The sequence below is a fragment of the Aquarana catesbeiana genome, linkage group LG01 (assembly GCF_042186555.1).
Source record: "Aquarana catesbeiana isolate 2022-GZ linkage group LG01, ASM4218655v1, whole genome shotgun sequence".
NCBI classification, from domain to species: domain Eukaryota; kingdom Metazoa; phylum Chordata; class Amphibia; order Anura; family Ranidae; genus Aquarana; species Aquarana catesbeiana.
In genome coordinates, this window is record NC_133324.1 from 837,184,711 (window position 1) to 837,203,555 (window position 18,845).

At 43.0% G+C, this 18,845-nt stretch overlaps 1 protein-coding gene across 1 annotated transcript in view; it reads left to right on the forward strand.

The window, feature by feature from the left end:
- The first annotated feature begins 467 nt into the window (after window positions 1–467).
- The window catches only part of RFC1 (replication factor C subunit 1), a 90,039-nt gene continuing 71,661 nt past the window's right edge, over window positions 468–18,845 (forward strand). Inside the window, exons 1-4 of the mRNA XM_073608733.1 lie at window positions 468–675; window positions 6,305–6,454; window positions 9,989–10,067; window positions 14,423–14,545. Coding sequence (XP_073464834.1) covers window positions 673–675; window positions 6,305–6,454; window positions 9,989–10,067; window positions 14,423–14,545 — 355 coding nt within the window. The 5' untranslated portion in view covers window positions 468–672. The remainder of the gene's footprint in view (window positions 676–6,304; window positions 6,455–9,988; window positions 10,068–14,422; window positions 14,546–18,845) is intronic.

The following is an 18,845-nucleotide window of genomic DNA, read 5'->3' on the forward strand; positions in this document are numbered from 1 at the left end:
CCTAGGCCTACCTACATAAAACAAAATGTCATCTGCGTACACAGAGTGCCCCCTGTCCCCTCTATTATTTGTTTTGTCATTGGAACTGCAGGAATTAGAAAGAACCCAGATATAAGGGAAATTAAGGAGAGGAAGAACATTGTTGCAGTGTTATCCCAGAGGAGAGGCCATGCTTCCTCCTGTCATTGAAGACAACAGCACAGCCTGGGCTCATTGGGAGGACGATGCTGTCTGTGTATATTGTGACAGGTCAGGAATGGATTCTTGCAGATGTAAACATGGAGCTGTGTGAATGTGACAGTACACATACAATGTGGATTCTTTTACTTTGCATAAACAATAACAGACACGAAATGTGAGGGAGATGCTGAGCACTGACTGGACGGGCAATGACAGGACGGCGGGAAACGCCGTATAGACACCTGACTACTGTCGGCCGCTCGGGGTCATGTGACCATCAGAAGCTTATATGCTCACAGGGAGGGACATGCGCAGTGTGGAAAAGGTGGTGCGGGGTCGCGCACGGGGGCGAGTACGCAGGAAGGGATGCATGCTTGCTGTGTTTCATACTGTAGGCTTGCTGCCTGATCTGGAAGACTTGGCGCCAATCGCGGGGTGCCGGGGGTTTGGTGACGGGACAGGAGGACGTGTGATGAGACTGCAGGGCCTGCCATGGTATGTACTAAGAGCTGGTCTGCAGCTATTCTGCACTGTCAGGCAGAATATAAACCGTGGATGCAATGCTTATCCATGAGGGTGGGAATGAATGTAGCTTTTATTCTGATTTCTATTACACTGAATGTCAGGCCTGGACATTTCTGATGTTCTGTGATAATACATATACTTCCCATTCTGACCTGTGATCACCCAACACCTAAGGAAGGCCTCTGATCTCAACTGTTATCTCATCAGGTCACATGACTGAGTGCCCAGGAATGCCCAATATGGGATCCCTGTCTAATGGTGTCATCTGACACATAGCCAACTGTCAGTGGGGCCATGCTGATCCACATGCATCTGTGGGATGAGCAACCCAATTAACCCCAAAAAATATTCAGCCGAGCTGTTATTGGGAGCTCATGGTTCAGATCAAGAGATGAGTAGGACCATTCGGGTGCAGAAAGACATTGGGTATCAGAAAGGGACTCAAATATCAGTGACAGGAAACATTATTAGAAGGGATCATTGGTGCTGGAGGCAGCGGGGGTCAGTGGTGACGTAGGAAGAGACAGCAGGGAGCGGCGGTGGTGCAGGATGTGACAGCGGGGAGCGGCGGTGGTGCAGGATGTGACAGCGGGGAGCGGCGGTGGTGCAGGATGTGACAGCGGGGAGCGGCGGTGGTGCAGGATGTGACAGCGGGGAGCGGCGGTGGTGCAGGATGTGACAGCGGGGAGCGGCGGTGGTGCAGGATGTGACAGCGGGGAGCGGCGGTGGTGCAGGATGTGACAGCGGGGAGCGGCGGTGGTGCAGGATGTGACAGCGGGGAGCGGCGGTGGTGCAGGATGTGACAGCGGGGAGCGGCGGTGGTGCAGGATGTGACAGCGGGGAGCGGCGGTGGTGCAGGATGTGACAGCGGGGAGCGGCGGTGGTGCAGGATGTGACAGCGGGGAGCGGCGGTGGTGCAGGATGTGACAGCGGGGAGCGGCGGTGGTGCATAATGTGACAGCGGGGAGCGGCGGTGGTGCAGAATGTGACAGCGGGGAGCGGCGGTGGTGCAGGATGTGACAGCGGCGGTGGTGCAGGATGTGACAGCGGCGGTGGTGCAGGATGTGACAGCGGCGGTGGTGCAGGATGTGACAGCGGCGGTGGTGCAGGATGTGACAGCGGCGGTGGTGCAGGATGTGACAGCGGCGGTGGTGCAGGATGTGACAGCGGCGGTGGTGCAGGATGTGACAGCGGGGCGCGGCGGCGGTGCAGGATGTGACAGCGGGGCGCGGCGGCGGTGCAGGATGTGACAGCGGGGCGCGGCGGCGGTGCAGGATGTGACAGCGGGGCGCGGCGGCGGTGCAGGATGTGACAGCGGGGCGCGGCGGCGGTGCAGGATGTGACAGCGGGGCGCGGCGGCGGTGCAGGATGCAAGCAGAGGTAGCAGGAATCGGTGGAGCAGGTTGTGAGAGGAGGCAGCAGGCATTGGTGGGGATGTGAGAGGTGGCACCAGGGATTGGTGGTGGAGCAGGATGTGATAAGAAAGCAGCAATTGGTGGTGGGGCTGAATGTGACAGGAGGCAGTGAGAATCAGGGCTGACAAAGTTGGTCGATGACGGATGAGCAAGTTGGAAGAGAGGCAGCAGGGATCAGTGACTGTAAACAGAGTATTTGGGTGTAAAATCTAGTCCTTAAAAAGAATAAGGTCCCAGAAAAGCACTAGACATTGGACGTGAGGTGGCATGTAAACCACAAGCTGATAAGTGATGGAGGTTCTTTTTCCAGCTGATGGAGGCATAACAAGAAGCATCTAAATGTGTTAATTAGAAAACGGAAGATGGCATAAGGCAAATGGTATGGCTTGGTAACAGAGACACTTTGTTGCAGCTTATTTAAAGTACAACAAAGTTGTAGAACTATAAGCAAAACTTTTATTTTTTATTGAGTAAGGGAAGGTTATAACCCCGCTGGCTTTATTTTTGCCAACTGTGTCCCATTGGTGATATTTCCCTTTCCTTTCTGTCCTGTAGCCAAAACGGAAAGTGAAGTGCAATCCCTGAAAATGAGGGAATCCCTGGTTGTTACCAGAACTAGTGTCCCCTTTGGAAGGTTTTTGTTCTCTTCCTTTTCTGGGGATAACTCAGGATCTTCCTTCACTTTCAGTGACGATGGCAGACAGGCTAAAGAGAGACAGACAGCAGTAAAAATCCCTCTAAAAAAAAAACAAACAAATGTACTATTTCAATGTCGTATATTACTTTTTAAAAGTTACGCTGCAGGGAATGAAGACTATTCCTTGTAAACAGCTGTCAGCTTTAGTATGAACAGGAGTCCAATCTTCTTAACAAGCAAATTATATCTAATACAATATCTCACTGATATAGTAGATCAGACGGATTTGGCATTTCTCTAAATTCTTATTATAAGAGCAGATCCTCAATTAGGGATGAGCATAATTTTGTGTTGCATAAGAACTTGGAATGCTGGGTAATTGTTGACACCAGTGTGTCTCAGCTGTCATTGGCTGCAGGGTGTCACCTGACACAATAAAAACATTGGATGTTGTGGTTTCAGTTTTTTGATTTTTTTTTTTTTTTTTTTTTTCTCTCTCTTTCACAAAACTTTAATGCAAATGTCCAAGTGTCTGGTGTAAACAACTGAGCAATTGGTTTGTAGAGTCTGTACATGTAAATGGTATTAATGTTTCATATGTTGTGTGCAAAGATATCAGATTGACTTGTAGTCTATGCCAGAGCTGTAATGCTGTTTCTTATATTGGGGTATGATACAATTACACCATTGTAAATAAAAATGTGCTCCTGTGTAACCAAGCAGCTTTTACTTACACATGGAAAGTGCAGTAGTGTTTTTACATTTCATCTAACCACAGATTCACTAAGGGTGGAATATATTGAGCTTTTAAGATTTGTTGCTTCTTCTTCACTGTTTGCTGCACCCTCTCTCTCATCATATAGGCTCATATATAGCCGTTAATGCATCATTGCTGAAAGGACATAGAGGGTCGGTCTGATATAGGTGACTATTTAAAGCGGAGCTCCAGTTTTGGGGGGGGTAATTAAAGCCAGCAGCTTAATTGTCCAGAGATCCTGCGATGTCGGCACCCTGAGCTGATTCGTTAATTGGCTTTGGATGCAGGCGCCAGCATTGTAAGTAAGGGAAACCAGTAGTTAAGCCTTCTGAATGGTCCCGCTGTCTTTTGAGAGCTGTGTGTGTGTGTCCCAGAAGGGGGGGGAGTAGGAGGGGCCGGAAATGCTCATAGATCGCCGCTGAAGTGGGAGCATGTACCTGTCAAAACCAGGTACCCGCTCTCCCCTCCCCCTCAAATAGTGCCATTGTGGCAGTGGTGGGTGGGGTGTGAACAAACGTTGATTCACCCTTTTGGGTGGAGCTCTGCTTTAGAGGACCTCTCCTAGCATAAAATTGGTTTCCTCACCAATAATCCCCTACCACCCCCTCCCCCCCCCCCCCCAGCTATAAAAGCTTAACCTGTATTGAGTTAATAAATAACAAATATTTGTAAATTTTTTTTAAATTGCACCATTTTGCAAAATGGTACACAAAACTATAACTATCCAAATATCTCTAAAAATCTGGAGGTCTTCATTTTTCGCTTTGTGGTTTTAAAAGACCCCCCAAGCTATAAAATTTCTGAAAGCAAAGGACCAGTAGAATAAATGGAAGATGCTAAAAATGCACTAAAATTATTATTATTATTATTATTCAGGATTTATATAGCGCCAACAGTTTGCGCAGGGCTTTACAATCATTATTAGTAGATACAAAATTCCTGCTGTGTTTGTAAAAATTTGCTAAGTTCCTTCTAAATATAAAAGCTAAACCTGTCTTGAGTTAATAAATAACAAATATTTGTAAATTTTAAATTGCGTCTTTTTGAGAAATGGTGAAAATCGGACGTACGCAAAAATGTCTCTAAAAATCTGGAGGTTTTCCTTTTTCACTTACAGCTTTCAAAGTTTGTAAAAGATCTCCCCAAACCATATATTTTCTGAAAGCACATGGCCAGTAGAATAAAAAGATGCTACTGATTTTTAAGGCACAGCGATATTTGTGCAAATGTTTATCAAAACAGTATTTTCGCTAAAAATACACTAAAATCATAGTGGATTCATACATGGAAAAATGTACAAAATTGCTGCCAAATTCCTACTAAATATAAAAGTTAAAACCTATATTGAGTTAATAGCAAATATTTGTACATTTTAAAAAAGGGAACTTCAGTCTGCTCACATAATTCATAATAACATCTTTGCCATTCTGAAGCTTCCCTCCAACCACTTTGCATATTATTTTATATATACTGTGATTCTGTACTTGACTAATATGCTGCAGAAATCTCCCTCCACTGAGTCTGGCTGCATCCATTTTAACTGTGGGCAGCAGTAGCTGCTGCCTGTTCACTTCCTGGATTTACACAGACACACACCTCCAGCTCTGCAGCTCTCATTGGCCTTTTATGACTCATCCTGGCAAACTCTCATGAGAGTGAGAGATAGAGAGAGCTGTGCATGATGTCATAAGCCTAGGCTTTTTTCCCAGACAAGAAACAGGAAGTATAAGGTATTGTATTATGTATTTACTGGCAGAAAAAAAAATGTATTACTATCCAAAGTTAAAACACCCTTTCATTAATAGATGAAAAGGTGAAATAAATGACAAAAATTGCACCTTTTTGTAAAATGGTGAAAACTGAAGGTATGCAAAACTATAAAAAAAAACAATTTACTTAAAAAACCCGGAGCTTACCATTTTTCACTTGCAGCTTTCAGAATTTGACATTTTCTGAAAGCACATGACCTGTAGAAAAAAAAAAGGGACTGAAGAAAGTCCCTTTCTCTGCAGCACTTTACATGAATGAATAAGTAATTTTGTATAGAGACTCCTCATTTATTCATAAACTGACATATAATAAACTCTCGGTTTACTATGCACAGCTGTCTGTGCACACAGGAGCGATCAGTAGTGATCGCTGCCTGTGTCCAATGTACTACAGGGAGGGGGCTGGTAAACACATCTTTAGTAAGCCCCAACTTCACCCGCACCGCTCCCCGTACTGCCATATGGACCTGGCAGTGAAAGGGTTAAAGGAGAAGTGCAGCCAAAGCTCATTTGGCTGTGCATCACAGGAGTGCATTTCGTTCTGTACTCCTGTGACCCATTTTCAGAAGACAGCGGGCTGAAGTCACAGAGCTGGTCCAGGACCAGGCAAGATTGTGACCATATGGATCGACCATCTCGCTTTGACAACTAACGCCTGAATTGCTCCTGAAACGCTTACCAGAATCGCTTCAAAGGGGGATGAAATCCCACTGTCAAAACTGGACCGCACATATGTGAACCAGGTCTAAATGCATCTAAGTGCAAAATAGTTATCGGTAATTGGTATCGGTGAGTACTTAAGGAAAAATATATAGTTATTCGGACTCGGTCTTAAAAAACTGCTATTGGTGCATCCCTACAGAAAATGTTTGTGAAATGCACCGCAACACATGACCAGTGCTCACAAAACACTTTAAAGTGAATGGCTGTGTTTGCAGTGAGTTTGTACATTTTATAGGCTGCCTAGTTGAGTGGGGCCCTAGATGTTCTCATTATTAGCTGTATCTTGTTTCTGTTAAAGGATATTCGAAAATTTTTTGGAGTAAGCCCAGTTGCCAAGAAAACCTCTAATGAGAAAATTGATAAAGAGAGATCTAATGAGAAAATCGATAAAAAAGCGAGATCTAAAGCATCAGATGAAGTCACAGAACACAAAAGGTCAAAAGATAAGGTAAGTGTTTACTTTTATACTTTATATCAGGGGGTCTCCAAACTTTTCAAACTAAGGGCCAGTTAACTTTAGGGGAGGCGGACTGTGGCCAGTGGGAATAGAAAATGCTTTGGCATCAGTGGGAGTAAATGGCATAGGCTTGGTGGTCAGTGGGAGTAAATAAATTGCATCATTGGGGTCAGTGGGAAGAATAGTGTCCAATAATATAGTATCCCAAGGGCCTTTTAAAAAGTTTTTAAAACGAAGGGCCGCATTCGGTCCACAGGCTGCAGTTTGGAGACCTCTGATTTATATATTAGTACACAGTGGGTATACTTTCTTTCCTTACTGTAATGGAAGTTTTACAGTGAGGGGTAATCCAAAAATTTATAGCTGTCCACAGAACAAAAGGTGAAGGTAAATTGTCTAAGGGGGTGATTCCCATCACTTTAGAGATTTCCTCTAACTTCTTGCTGAGTTTCTGGGACAGGAAGTGAAGGGAAATTTCCCCAATAGTACACAAACGTCAAAAAATTACCTGGCATGAACATGCTTTCCAAAGCTAAAAAAGGTTTTGGCTATATATACACCAAACACAAATTGCAAATGTACCATCTTATGGTATGTTTTCACATGTGAGGCAAACGGCACTGTGGTGCTCTTCCAGTGCATGCAATCAGGCTCTCAAAGGCCATATATAAAAACGAATTCAGGGACTGCTGCACTTGTAGTTTATTGAAAAATTATTTACATACCAAAAAATGTACATATCCTTCCATGCAACAGTTTCGCGCTATAATGCTTACTAGGGATGGGCCGAACACAGTTCGTACCAGAACATACTGAACAGGCAAAAAATTTGGCAGAACACACGTACACCGTTAAAGTCTATGGGACACAAACTTGAATAATGCAAGTTATTGTCATAAAAAGTGTTTGGGGACCTGGGTCCTGCCCCAGGGGACATGTATCAATGCAAAAAAAACTTTTAAAAACGACCGTTTTTTCAGGAGCAGTGATTTTTAATAATGCTTAAAGTGAAACAATAAAAGTGAAATATTCCTTTAAATTTCGTACCTGGGGGGTGTCTATAGTGTGCCTGTAAAGTGGCGCATTTTTCCCGTGTTTAGAACAGTCCCTGCACAAAATGACATTTCTAAAGCAAAAAAAAATCATTTAAAAGTACTTGCGACATGTCCCCATGTTGATGGGGACAAGCGCCTCATCCCCACAACCCTTGCCCGGTGGTTGTGGGGGTCTGCAGGCGGGGGGGGGCTTATCGGAATCTGGAAGAGGACCCCCAGATCCCCCCCCTGTGTGAAATGGTAACGGGATACAAATGTACCCCCTACTATTTCACAAAAAGTGTCAAAATGGTACAAAAGACTAGGGCTGGGGAAAAAATCGATTTAAATCTTGAATCGAGTTGAGAGGTCAAATCGATTCAAATTTTCAGCAAATCGTTTTTTTTTTTATTTTTTTTAAACCAGGACCGGTGCGAACACTGTGCCAGTCCTGAGGAGCTGAGGGTAGGAGTTTTTAGGTGAGGCCACGGCTTTGGCCTAGTCCGCGAGGCCGGACTAGGCCGAAGCCGCAGGCTCGCCTAAAAACTCGTGCCCGCAGCTCCTCAGGTCCAGCGCGGTGTCCATCAAAAAAAAAAAATCAGATCGTGTGTGTGTGTGTGTGTGTGTGTGTGTGTGTGTGTGTGTGTGTGTGTGTGTGTGTGTGTGTGTGTGTGTGTGTGTGTGTGTGTGTGTGTGTGTGTTTTTTTTTTTTTTTTTTTGGGAGAAAAACGCCCAGCTCTTCAAAAGATAAGACACAGCTTGGGACAAGTCCTTTATTAAAAAATAAAAAAATGAAAATGTCCCACAAAGTCCGTTCATCTTCTTTCGCTCCACCGACGGACCGGAAAAAAAAAAAAAAAAAAGCCGCGACTGACCCGCCTCCATGGGAGGCACCCGCCGTATGACGCGTCTTCTTCGACAGTTCTTATATAACTGGGGGCGGGGCCACATGGTGATGTTCCCAGGTGACCCCCGCCCCCCCTCTGACGCACAGAGACTGCCCCAGGAAAGCCATGGGGAAGTCTCCGTGTGTCAGAGGGGGGCGGGGTCACCCGGGAACATCACCATGTGGCCCCGCCCTCAGTTACATAAGAAGGGGGTGGGGTCCTTTTGGGGGGCTACCCCAAAGCACCATCTCCATGTTGAGGGCATGTGACCCGGTACGGTTCCGGGGGGGGGGGGGGGGGTCGCGCTCTCGTCCCCCCCACTTTTCCTGCGGCCTGCCAGGTTGCGTGCTCGGATAAGGGTCTGGTATGGATTTTTGGGGGAACCCCCTTTTTTTTTTTTTTTTTTTTTTTTTTTTTTTTTTTTTAATTTTGGCGCAGGGTTCCCCTTAATATTCATACCAGACCCAAAGGGCCTGGTAATGAACTGGGGGGATCCCATGTTGTTTTTTTCAGTGACTTCTTTTATCTGTATTGCTGGGACTGACAATTTATTATAGCCGCGAGTAGGGCTGGGGAAAAAATTGATTTAAATCTTGAATCGCGTTGAGAGGTCCATTCAAAATTTAAGCAAATCGATTTTTTTTTTTTAGATTTTTTTTATTTATTTATTTTTCACCGTGCCAGTCCTGAGGAGCTGTGGGCAGGAGTTTTTAGGTGAGGCCACGGCTTCGGCCTAGTCCACGACGCCGGACGCCACGGACTAGGCTGAAGCCGTGGCCTTGCCTAAAAACTCCAGCTCCTCAGGACCGGCGCGGTGAGAAAAACTAAAAAAAAACTCGATGTGAATCGAGGGGTTTTTTTTTTTTTTTTTTTTTTCAGAAAACCTCCCAGCCCTAGCCGCGAGTACTTTTAAAGGACTTTTTTCCTATAGAAATGTCATTTTGTGTAGGGACTGTTCTAAACATGGGAAAAATGCGCCACTTTACAGGCATACTATAGACACCCCCCAGGTACGAAATTTAAAGAAATATTTAACTTTTTATTGTTTCACTTTAAGCATTATTAAAATCACTGCTCCCGAAAAAATGTCCGTTTTTAAAACTTTTTTTTTTTTGCATTGATACATTTCCCCTGGGGCAGGACCCGGGTCCACAAACACTTTTTATGACAATAACTTACATATAAGCCTTTAAAAATAACACTTTTGATTTTTCATGTTAATGTCCCATAGACTTTAACGGTGTTCCGGCGGCTTTCGAATTTGCCCTGAACACCGCATATTGTTCGGTGTTCTGCAGAACATCCGAACAACCAAAGTTCGGCCCGAACTTATGCTCGGGCCAAACCGTTCGCCCATCCCTAATGCTTACGCCCTTCTTCAGGTAGGAACAAACAAGCATATCTTTTAGTATGTGGGATTTTATGATGGAATAAATAGTGTCTGCAGACGCCAATAAGAAAGCCCAACAGAGCCATCTAGAAATTGTGCCTGGCTGCTATATGATGGTTTGAGCTGTTAGAAGGGTATCTTTTGTATGATAAACACACAATGTTACTCGGGTTATTTTGTGACCTCTTCGTTTTTTGTTTTTTTTTCTTTTTAGTTGAAGAGTCCAACCAGCGATGATGATGCAAGGAAAAAGCAGCAAACTAAGAAGAAGAGGAGGGTGATCATTGACTCAGGTCATATCTTTATCACATTTGTTTCATTGGTCTATGAGGTTGGTGTGTGTGTGGGGCTTTAAATATACACCCGACGGTTGTAATGGACAGGATTCTGGGCAATGCAGTGAAAAAAAAAAAAAAAAAGACCTTCTCTATTCTAGATTTTAGTGGATTGATAATAATTTTAATAAAAACTGCTTTGAAATGTTGGACTGAGTAATAGCATCAGGACTGTTTTGAATTGGAATTTTGGTTTTATATGCTCTCTGCCACAAGAGGTCATAGTTTATCTTCCATACCAGAAAAATGAAGCTAAAGGGTTTTTTTCCTAAAGAAGTGAGTCTCCTTCCAGCAGTCCATGATAGGCTTGTCAAATAACTGAAAAAACAAGCTGCAATTACAGGTCCACTTCTTTTCCAGATGGAACACTCTCATACTTCAAATAATTATGTGAAAGTACGTAAATTTACAATTTTTAAAGCTGAATTACATATATTTATTTTTGCAGTTATGTTGGTCCAGCTTGGACTAATGTAAGTATGCATATTCCATACCTGGATGATCTCTGTGGAAGCATGGCTTCACTGTAGAGGCTGCCGTTACTACAGCAGTCCTCTCTATCTTGTGGCATCATTCAGAAAACGCCTTGCATCCTTAATGGTTGCAAAGAGTTCTCTGTTTAGACAGAGTGCAGAGGCGGGGCAGTAATGTTACAATCTTCACCTAGTCCAACCAGAGAATGCTTTGCATTGATTGAATAAAAAATGCAAAGTGTGCTCTGAATCACACCCATGACAAGCAAGTGAACCCCTTTGGTTACTTTGCAGCAAGGCAACCACCCATCATGGAAGCTGGAAGACGGCAAGGATCACTATAGTAGTTCCACTTCCAGCCGGATCGGACAAGTATGGAATATGTATACTTATATTGGTCCAAGCTGGATTAAAGTAAGTATGCAAAACAAAATATTAAGGTTTGGACAGATATATACTTCTGTCTGACAAAAAAAAAAATATATATCTATATCTCAAAATTTCAAGTCCTAAACTACTAGCCAGGTCTTAAGGGTTACTCGCCACCAGTGCCTCACTCAATCCCTACCCTGCCCCGCCCCTAAACATGCCCTCATAAGTTATCTCATGAAACGACACTTAAATATTTTATGCAAAAATACCTGTGCCCACCATATCAGCCTCACTGTGCCCACCATATCAGCCTCACTGTGCCCATTGCAACCACTGTGCCCAATGCAGTCTTACTGTGCCCATAGCAGCCTCGCCTTGGCAGAGGAATGCATCGCTGGAGGAAGAGGAGAGCCGCAGGATACCACGCTGTTACCGCCGCTTACATTATAATTGTCTCCGCTCTGCTCAACACAGCCCCGCAACCTCCTGACCTGTGCCTGTAATAGACCGAATGCATCCCAGCATTGGACCAGCGTTCTGTCTGTCACAGGCGCGGGGTCCAAGAAAACAGATACGAGTGCCCGGCGGGTGTGATGACTGCCGGACACCCGCGATTGCTTGTGACAGAACGTGTGTGTGTACACACAAATCCCGGTTCTCTCAGGGGAGAGGAGAGAGATTGTGTGTTCATACTAAGTATGAACACCGATCCCTCTCCTCCCCATGTCAGTCCCACCCCCCCTACAGTTAGCACACACCTAGGGAACCGTTAACCCCTTGATCGCCCCCTAGTGTTAACTCCTTCCCTGCCAGTGTAAACTATACAGTAATCGGTGCATTTTTATTGCACTAACCGCTGTATAAATGTCACTGATCCCAAAAATGTGTCAAGTTTCCGATTTGTGCTGATTGCTGCCATTACTAGTAAAATAGTAAAAAAAAAAAAAAAAAAATGCCATAAATCTATTCCTTATTTTGTATACGCTATAACTTTTGTGCAAACCAATCACTATATGCTTATTGTCAATTAAAGCGACGCAGTGCCGTATCGCAAAAAAAATTTCCTGGTCATTGAGCAGCCAAATCTTCTGAGGCTGAAGTGGTATCAACATCGCAGGACTTTAAGGCCGCACAAGTGTGAAAGAGGCCTTAGGTGACTTCTGAAGGCAAATAGTTCCACTAGATTTAGTTAGGGGTATTGGAATAAAGGGGGCTGAATACAAATGCACCCCACGCTTTTCAGATATTTATTTATTTGAAAAAACTGTTAAACCATTTGTCATTTTCCTTCCCAAACAATACATTGTACGTTCTTGATTGTGACATGACAAAATGTGGAAAATTTCAAGGGGGAATTTTTCAAAGCACTCTAGTTTGCATATCCCCTGAACTCAGAAAAAGGGGCAGAAAGATGAAGTTGCACTCTGTAGAGCTGAATAAGGAGAGCTGATTGGAGGGAAGGGACACAATGCAACAATGTAGGAAGGTGGTTTCTACATTTTTAACTTTGTTAGGACAGAGATTGTTCAAATCTAGTTCACAGTTGCTAATTAGGAATTGCAAACACAGTAATGTTAAGCATTACTCCATCGCCCCCTCCTAATCATTACAAAGCAGGGTGCGCATGTAAGAATTTTTAAGCAAGTACAAAGGTAACCAGCATTTTTTTTCTTTGTTATGGTAATGCAACAAATGTAACAAGTATGAAGTAGGTGTTATCCCAATCTGTCTGCAAAAGTGAAAATGCACTTTAAACTAAACCTGTCATTTGTCGATGCAGGGCAAAGCAGCTGGTTCATTTTTTTTTTTTAATCCCCCTAAACCCTTGCTTCCCATCTCCAGCAGTATATGCATACCTTCTTTTACTCCTCAGTAGCTCTATTCTGCCCCTGGTAGGAAAGGCAAGTAGCTTATGAGTTTCTAGAGTAGTAACTTAAACCGGTCTATGGAACTTCCTGTGTAACACCACTGCATTGGCCCAGTTCTGTTGCATTGAATGAGTCACATGCCCAGAAGTGCTGGGTATTTCCTTCGGCTCCTGGTACTAAAAAGAGTGGTGGGTTGCGAATACAAGGGAAGTATATGCAAAGAGTATTTTGTGGGGGGATGTAAAAGCAAACCTGTTTTGGCCTTTGATGGGCAAACGAAAGGCTTCCTTTAAATAACAGCACAGATCTCCAGATAAGCTTTGATCATTTTTTTTTTTTTTAATGAACTCTAGGAATCGTCTAAATCAGGGGTCTCCAAACTCTCTAAACAAAGGGCCAATTTATTGTCCTTCACACATTAAAGCAGGGGTGTCCAAACTTTTTTCAAAGAGGGCCAGATTTGATGAAGTAAACGTATGAGGGCTGAACTTTCAGGGAAAACAACGTATTTTAAATAAAGAACTGTGAAGCAAAATAAGCGTCGGTGCCCATCTGCAGCCTCACAAGTTCCAAGAATGCAGACTCGCCATTGCCCTCAGTGCAGCCTGATTGATGCCCATTCATCTGCAGCCTTGGAGGGGGGCTGGACGAGCGCCAAAAGATTACCTACAGGAAAAACTCCTGTTTTCTCGGCGGCCTCTTTAATACAAAGTCCCGCCTCCTTTGATGGACAGAGCAGTCGTACAATGGCAGCGCAGGAGACGGACTTCCTATTACAGAGGCTGCTGTGTAAACAGGTAATTCTCCTGTATGTGCGGCACTCTCGTCCCGCCTCCTCCCTGTCCCCTCCAAGGCAGCCAGCATATATATTGTTTGGAGCCCCAAATATATATATATATGTACACACAGCACCCCATATTGACAGAAAAACACAGAATTGTTGACATTTTTGCAGATTTATTAAAAAGGAAAAACTGAAATATCACATGGTCCTAAGTATTCAGACCCTTTGCTCAGTATTTAGTAGAAGCACCCTTTTGATCTTATACAGCCATGAGGCTTTTTGGGAAAGATGCAACAAGTTTTTCACACCTGGATTTGGGGATCCTCTGCCATTCCTCCTTGCAGATCCTCTCCAGTTCTGTCAGGTTGGATGGTAAACGTTGGTGGACAGCCATTTTTAGGTCTCTCCAGAGATGCTTATTTGGGTTTATGTCAGGGCTCTGGCTGGGCCATTCAAGAACAGTCACGGAGTTGTTGTGAAGCCACTCCTTCGTTAGCCACTGAGAATTTTACTTTTACACAGGGGGCAACCCTTTATCTAATGATACCTAATAACCTCATCAGTCAAGCTCAAACAAACCTTGTGAAATGCATAGAACATGAGATAGAGATAGATAGAGATATATATATATATATATATATATATATATATATATATATATATATATATATATATATATATATATATATATATATATATATATATATATATATATATATATATATATATATATTCTGATTAACATGGTGTACAGTGTTTACATGTGTGTGCTCAAGTCTAATCTTGTGAACTGAACGTAAACTTAATACTCTACAGATTCTGAAGAGGACACACCACCGCCGCCTAAGAAGTCTAAAAGACCTGAGGAGATTTCACCACCCGTTACAAAGCCTCTCAAAGTTAAAAAGCCAGATCCCGTTCTGTATGTCTCAGATACAGGTATGTGGTTGGAATCTTAAAGTGGACCGTCTGTCATTTCTTTCAACTTTCCATCTATTAAATCTTCTTCCCTTGTTTTAACTTTGGATAGTAAACCTTTGTTTTTTTTTTTTGTTTTTTTTCTGCCAGTAAATACCTTATACAGCCAACTTCCTGTTTCTTGTCTGGTAATAAGCCTAGGCTTATCACATCATGCACAACTCTCACTCTCGTGAAAGTTTTCCAGGAAGGGAGGGGGGGAATAAGTCATAAGAGGACCAACGAGAGCTGCAGGGCTATAGGTGTGTGTCTGTAAATACAGGAAGTGAGCAGGCAGCAGCTTCAGTTGGTAAGTGTTGTGTGATCTTTGCGCTATCAATGGTGTATTTTGTAAACATAAGATAAAATCAGTGCAACAAAATCTATAAATAGATATAAGACTAAAATCAGTGCTGCAAAATCTATGATGTGTACCGTGACACAAATAAATAAAAACAAATTTAAAAATGTGATCTAGTAACCTGGGAATTACTTTTCTCTAGGTAGATTGCTATGGTCCAAGTAATAACGCAAAATTACATAAAAGTGCCTGAGTGCATAAATATTGCAAATGTGACCAAATAATATGTTCATAAAAAACTATAAATATAGCATTCATCATTATCTATTACTGTTAGATGTTATCAAAATTACTAATAAAAACTGCTAATAATAAATATGTGCAATAAGTGGTGAATATAAAACAGTGATATATAAGCAAATAAAGTCCTCATAAATAGTGGAGCTATAATGGGGAATCCTGGATGGGGTTTAATAGGTTTTCAAAAAATAATTCCTTAAACATGGGTGATAGTGGTGTTGCCCTTTAAGATTCCATATAAATCTGGTCTCCCAGAACTCTCACCTCCAGGCTGGTAGTTTAAAGCATCTCTGAGTTTTGGGTCTGTAAACGCAGCTGTTGTAATATGTCAGCGCGGTGGACTGCAAATCTCCACTCCGGAATCTCCTGCTGAGGTTCCTCGGCTCTCTCACCATCTCCTTCCTCCAGATAGTGTCACATTGTCTGGAGGAAGGAGATGGTGATCTCTTTCTCTCTTTCTCTCTCTTTTTCTCTTTCTCTCTCTTTTTCTCTTTCTCTCTCTTTTTCTCTTTTTCTCTCTTTTTCTCTCTTTCTCTCTTTTTCTCTCTTTTTCTCTTTTTCTCTCTTTTTCTCTTTTTTTCTCTTTTTCTCTCTTTTTCTCTCTTTCTCTCTTTTTCTCTCTTTTTCTCTCTTTCTCTCTTTTTCTCTCTTTCTCTCTTTCTCTCTTTTTCTCTTTTTCTCTTTTTCTCTCTTTTTCTCTTTTTCTCTTTTTCTCTTTCTCTCTTTTTCTTTCTCTTTTTCTCTTTCTCTTTCGCATTTATTTAAATGTAAGATGTGTGTAAGGCCTCATTCACAGACCAAGTTGGCAGGTATCTTGCAGAAAACTGCTCCCAGGAGCCCAGATGCGCACAAAGCAATAACAGGCTCCCCACGGCCACAGCTGTCCACTTTTTAAAAGTAACCGCACAAAGAGGGATTACCTGCAGTTCAATGGCCCCTGAACACAAGCTGCTTGCCCTGTGCTAATCTAAGGTAATCACTCATTGTGCTGTTGAAGTACGAACTCTGGAGGACAACTGTGGCTTTTACCAGCTTGCTATAGGTTCTTGCTGCATTTTTCTCCAAGATGCTTGCCACACCATGGCTGATTTTGCCTGTGTGAATGGGACCCTTGAATTTTAACGTATTAGCTGTGCCCGAATAACACAATCATGTGCTATGGTGCAAAATAGACTTCACAAACCTAAAGGATGTTTATGCATTCCTCTGTGTGTCTGCACTTTGACAAATGGACCCTGTGTGGCCCTGAAATGTCTGGATTTTGATCTGCAATTTTGTTTTGCAAGTTCTTTATAGAGTATCAAGCATTCGGTAGGCAGTAAAAGATCACTGCAAGGAAACTGTACATCAAAAGAATAGTGCTACAACTTGACAGGTACATAACCCGTATCATGAACATTACAGTTTTGGTTACTGAAGCCCCCCGATTCCCTTGTGAAGACTGAGAATAATAAATTCAATACCTTTACCGTCTCTCCATCCTTAGTAAACAGATTCCCTTCATTCTTTATTGGACCAATATGATCTGACCTCCCTTTCTTACTATTTATGTACTTAAAGAATTACTTTTTTTTACTTTCCTCCGCTTATGTGCCTTTCGTGCTCTATCTTAGCCGCCCTGATTGCACGCTTACATTTCTTGTTGCATTCTTTGTAAAATTGGAATGCTGATGATCCCTTGTATTTTTCGAAGGCCTTGTTCTTTGCTTTTATATGCATTCTTACGTTGGAGTTAAGGCTCCCAGGACTTTTATTAGCTTTTTTTAAATGTATTTCCCATTGGGATGCACTGTCTAATACCCTTTTTACTATGCTCTTAAAGCATACCCATTTTTCCTCCGTGATCTTTGTTCCTAAGATTTTATCCCGTTTTAGTATCTTCTTGCAAGGATCATAATTTAGGGAAGTTGGCTCTTTTGAAATTCAGTGTCTTTGTATTCCCGTGTCTGTATTGTTGGTAATCAGTAGGTCTAGTAACGCTTTGTTTCTAGTTGGTGCATTTACCATCTGTTTCTTCCACCCAGTCTGTCTATCCCTATCCCTGCGATATAGGGAATACCCTTGACTGGTTGCCAGCCAATCATGAGAGCTGTTGAACCAAGTCTCTGAAATTCCTACAAAATCTAAATCCTCCTCGTACAACAGTAGCTCTAGTTCTCCCATCTTGGGAGCATTGGTGAATACGCCACGTAGTTTAGACCGGTTGCATACTATCTCCTTATTGGGTGTTCTGAGTTTGCAAATAGGACTTGTTACAGTACTTACCTGGGGTTGAGGTGCTTTTGTCAACCTACCACTAATGCCCCCATACTACACTCTGGAATTAGTTCCGTGCTTAGTATCTCTACCCCCCCCCCCCCCCCCCCAAATCCCCTCTGCCACCTAGTTTTAAAGCCCTACTAACTTTTCGGACATCTTCACAGCAGATCTGCACCCTCCTCATTTAGGTGCAGCCCGTCCCTTCTATAGAGCTGGTAACTGACTGAGAAGTCGGCCCAGTTCTCCAGGAACCCAAACTCCTCCTTTTCTACACCAGCTCCTCAGCCACTTGTTTACTTCCCTAATCGCCCTCTGCCTTTCTGGTGTGGCTCGAAGTACCGGTAGTATTTCTGAGAAAACTGCCTTGGAGGTCCTTTTCCTCAATTTAGCTCATAAGTCCCTAAAATCGTTTTTTAGGACACTGAATCTACTTCTAACTTTGTCATTGGTGCCAACGTGTGTATTTCTCAATATTGAATAAGGATCCTTTGACCGAGCAATTGGATGATATGCACTTGTTGCAGGGATTAACTAACCTCTGATTTAATTTTGAGTGGCTCATCATATGCAGGTTTGAGGGTAAATACCATGTATCCTCTGATTTAGCTGGGTTTTCTCTCATGTATATCGTGGCTGACTGGATGTTTTTTTTTTTTTTCTTTGGTCTACCCTTAGCTTGGATGCGCCAGACAATTTTGAGCATAGGTGGAGTTATACTCTATGGTATGAAGCCCTGAGGAAGCGGCCATTGCGCCGGGAAACATGTTGGCAAGCTCCATACAACACCTATTTGACATTATGCTGTGACTAGTTTTTATATTATACCAGCTGATGTTTTGTTACACGTGCTAATTTGATAGATATAGGAGACTCTTTGTTTGCCCCCTGTATGTATCTTCTATGTATATTTCAATAATTGTTTGTTTTTACAAATTTATGTGTATGCTGTATCATCGGGGAATCACCACTTAAATGGCCACTTCCTTACATTCTCTACTGTTTCCTTATCAATTTTTAGGGCTGGGATTCCCTGTTGGCAAATAAGCCTGTTTTGAGCTTGGGGCTCTGACTATATATTCCTACAGCACTTTACACCAATTTTAAGCCAGCGTCTGTAACATTACCAACATGTGCGGCAAATTCAGGTACTTCTTAATGCCACTTTAAGAATCTATCGCTATGACAGTGACAAATTCTTAAAGACATGTAGGATTCCAAAAAACAAATCTACCTGCTCAACCTGAGTGGTTATTTCGGGGGGGGGGGGGCTCGAAGACTAAGAATTGGGTAATCACATGACCGCTGATCGCCCAATTCCTGGTCTGCTTTGAGCAGAGAGCAGCGACCGTCAGTCATAGCTCTCTGAATTGCCCCTCAAGTGCTTACCCGAGTGCTAGGCTCAGGCTCTCAGTTGCATGCTGA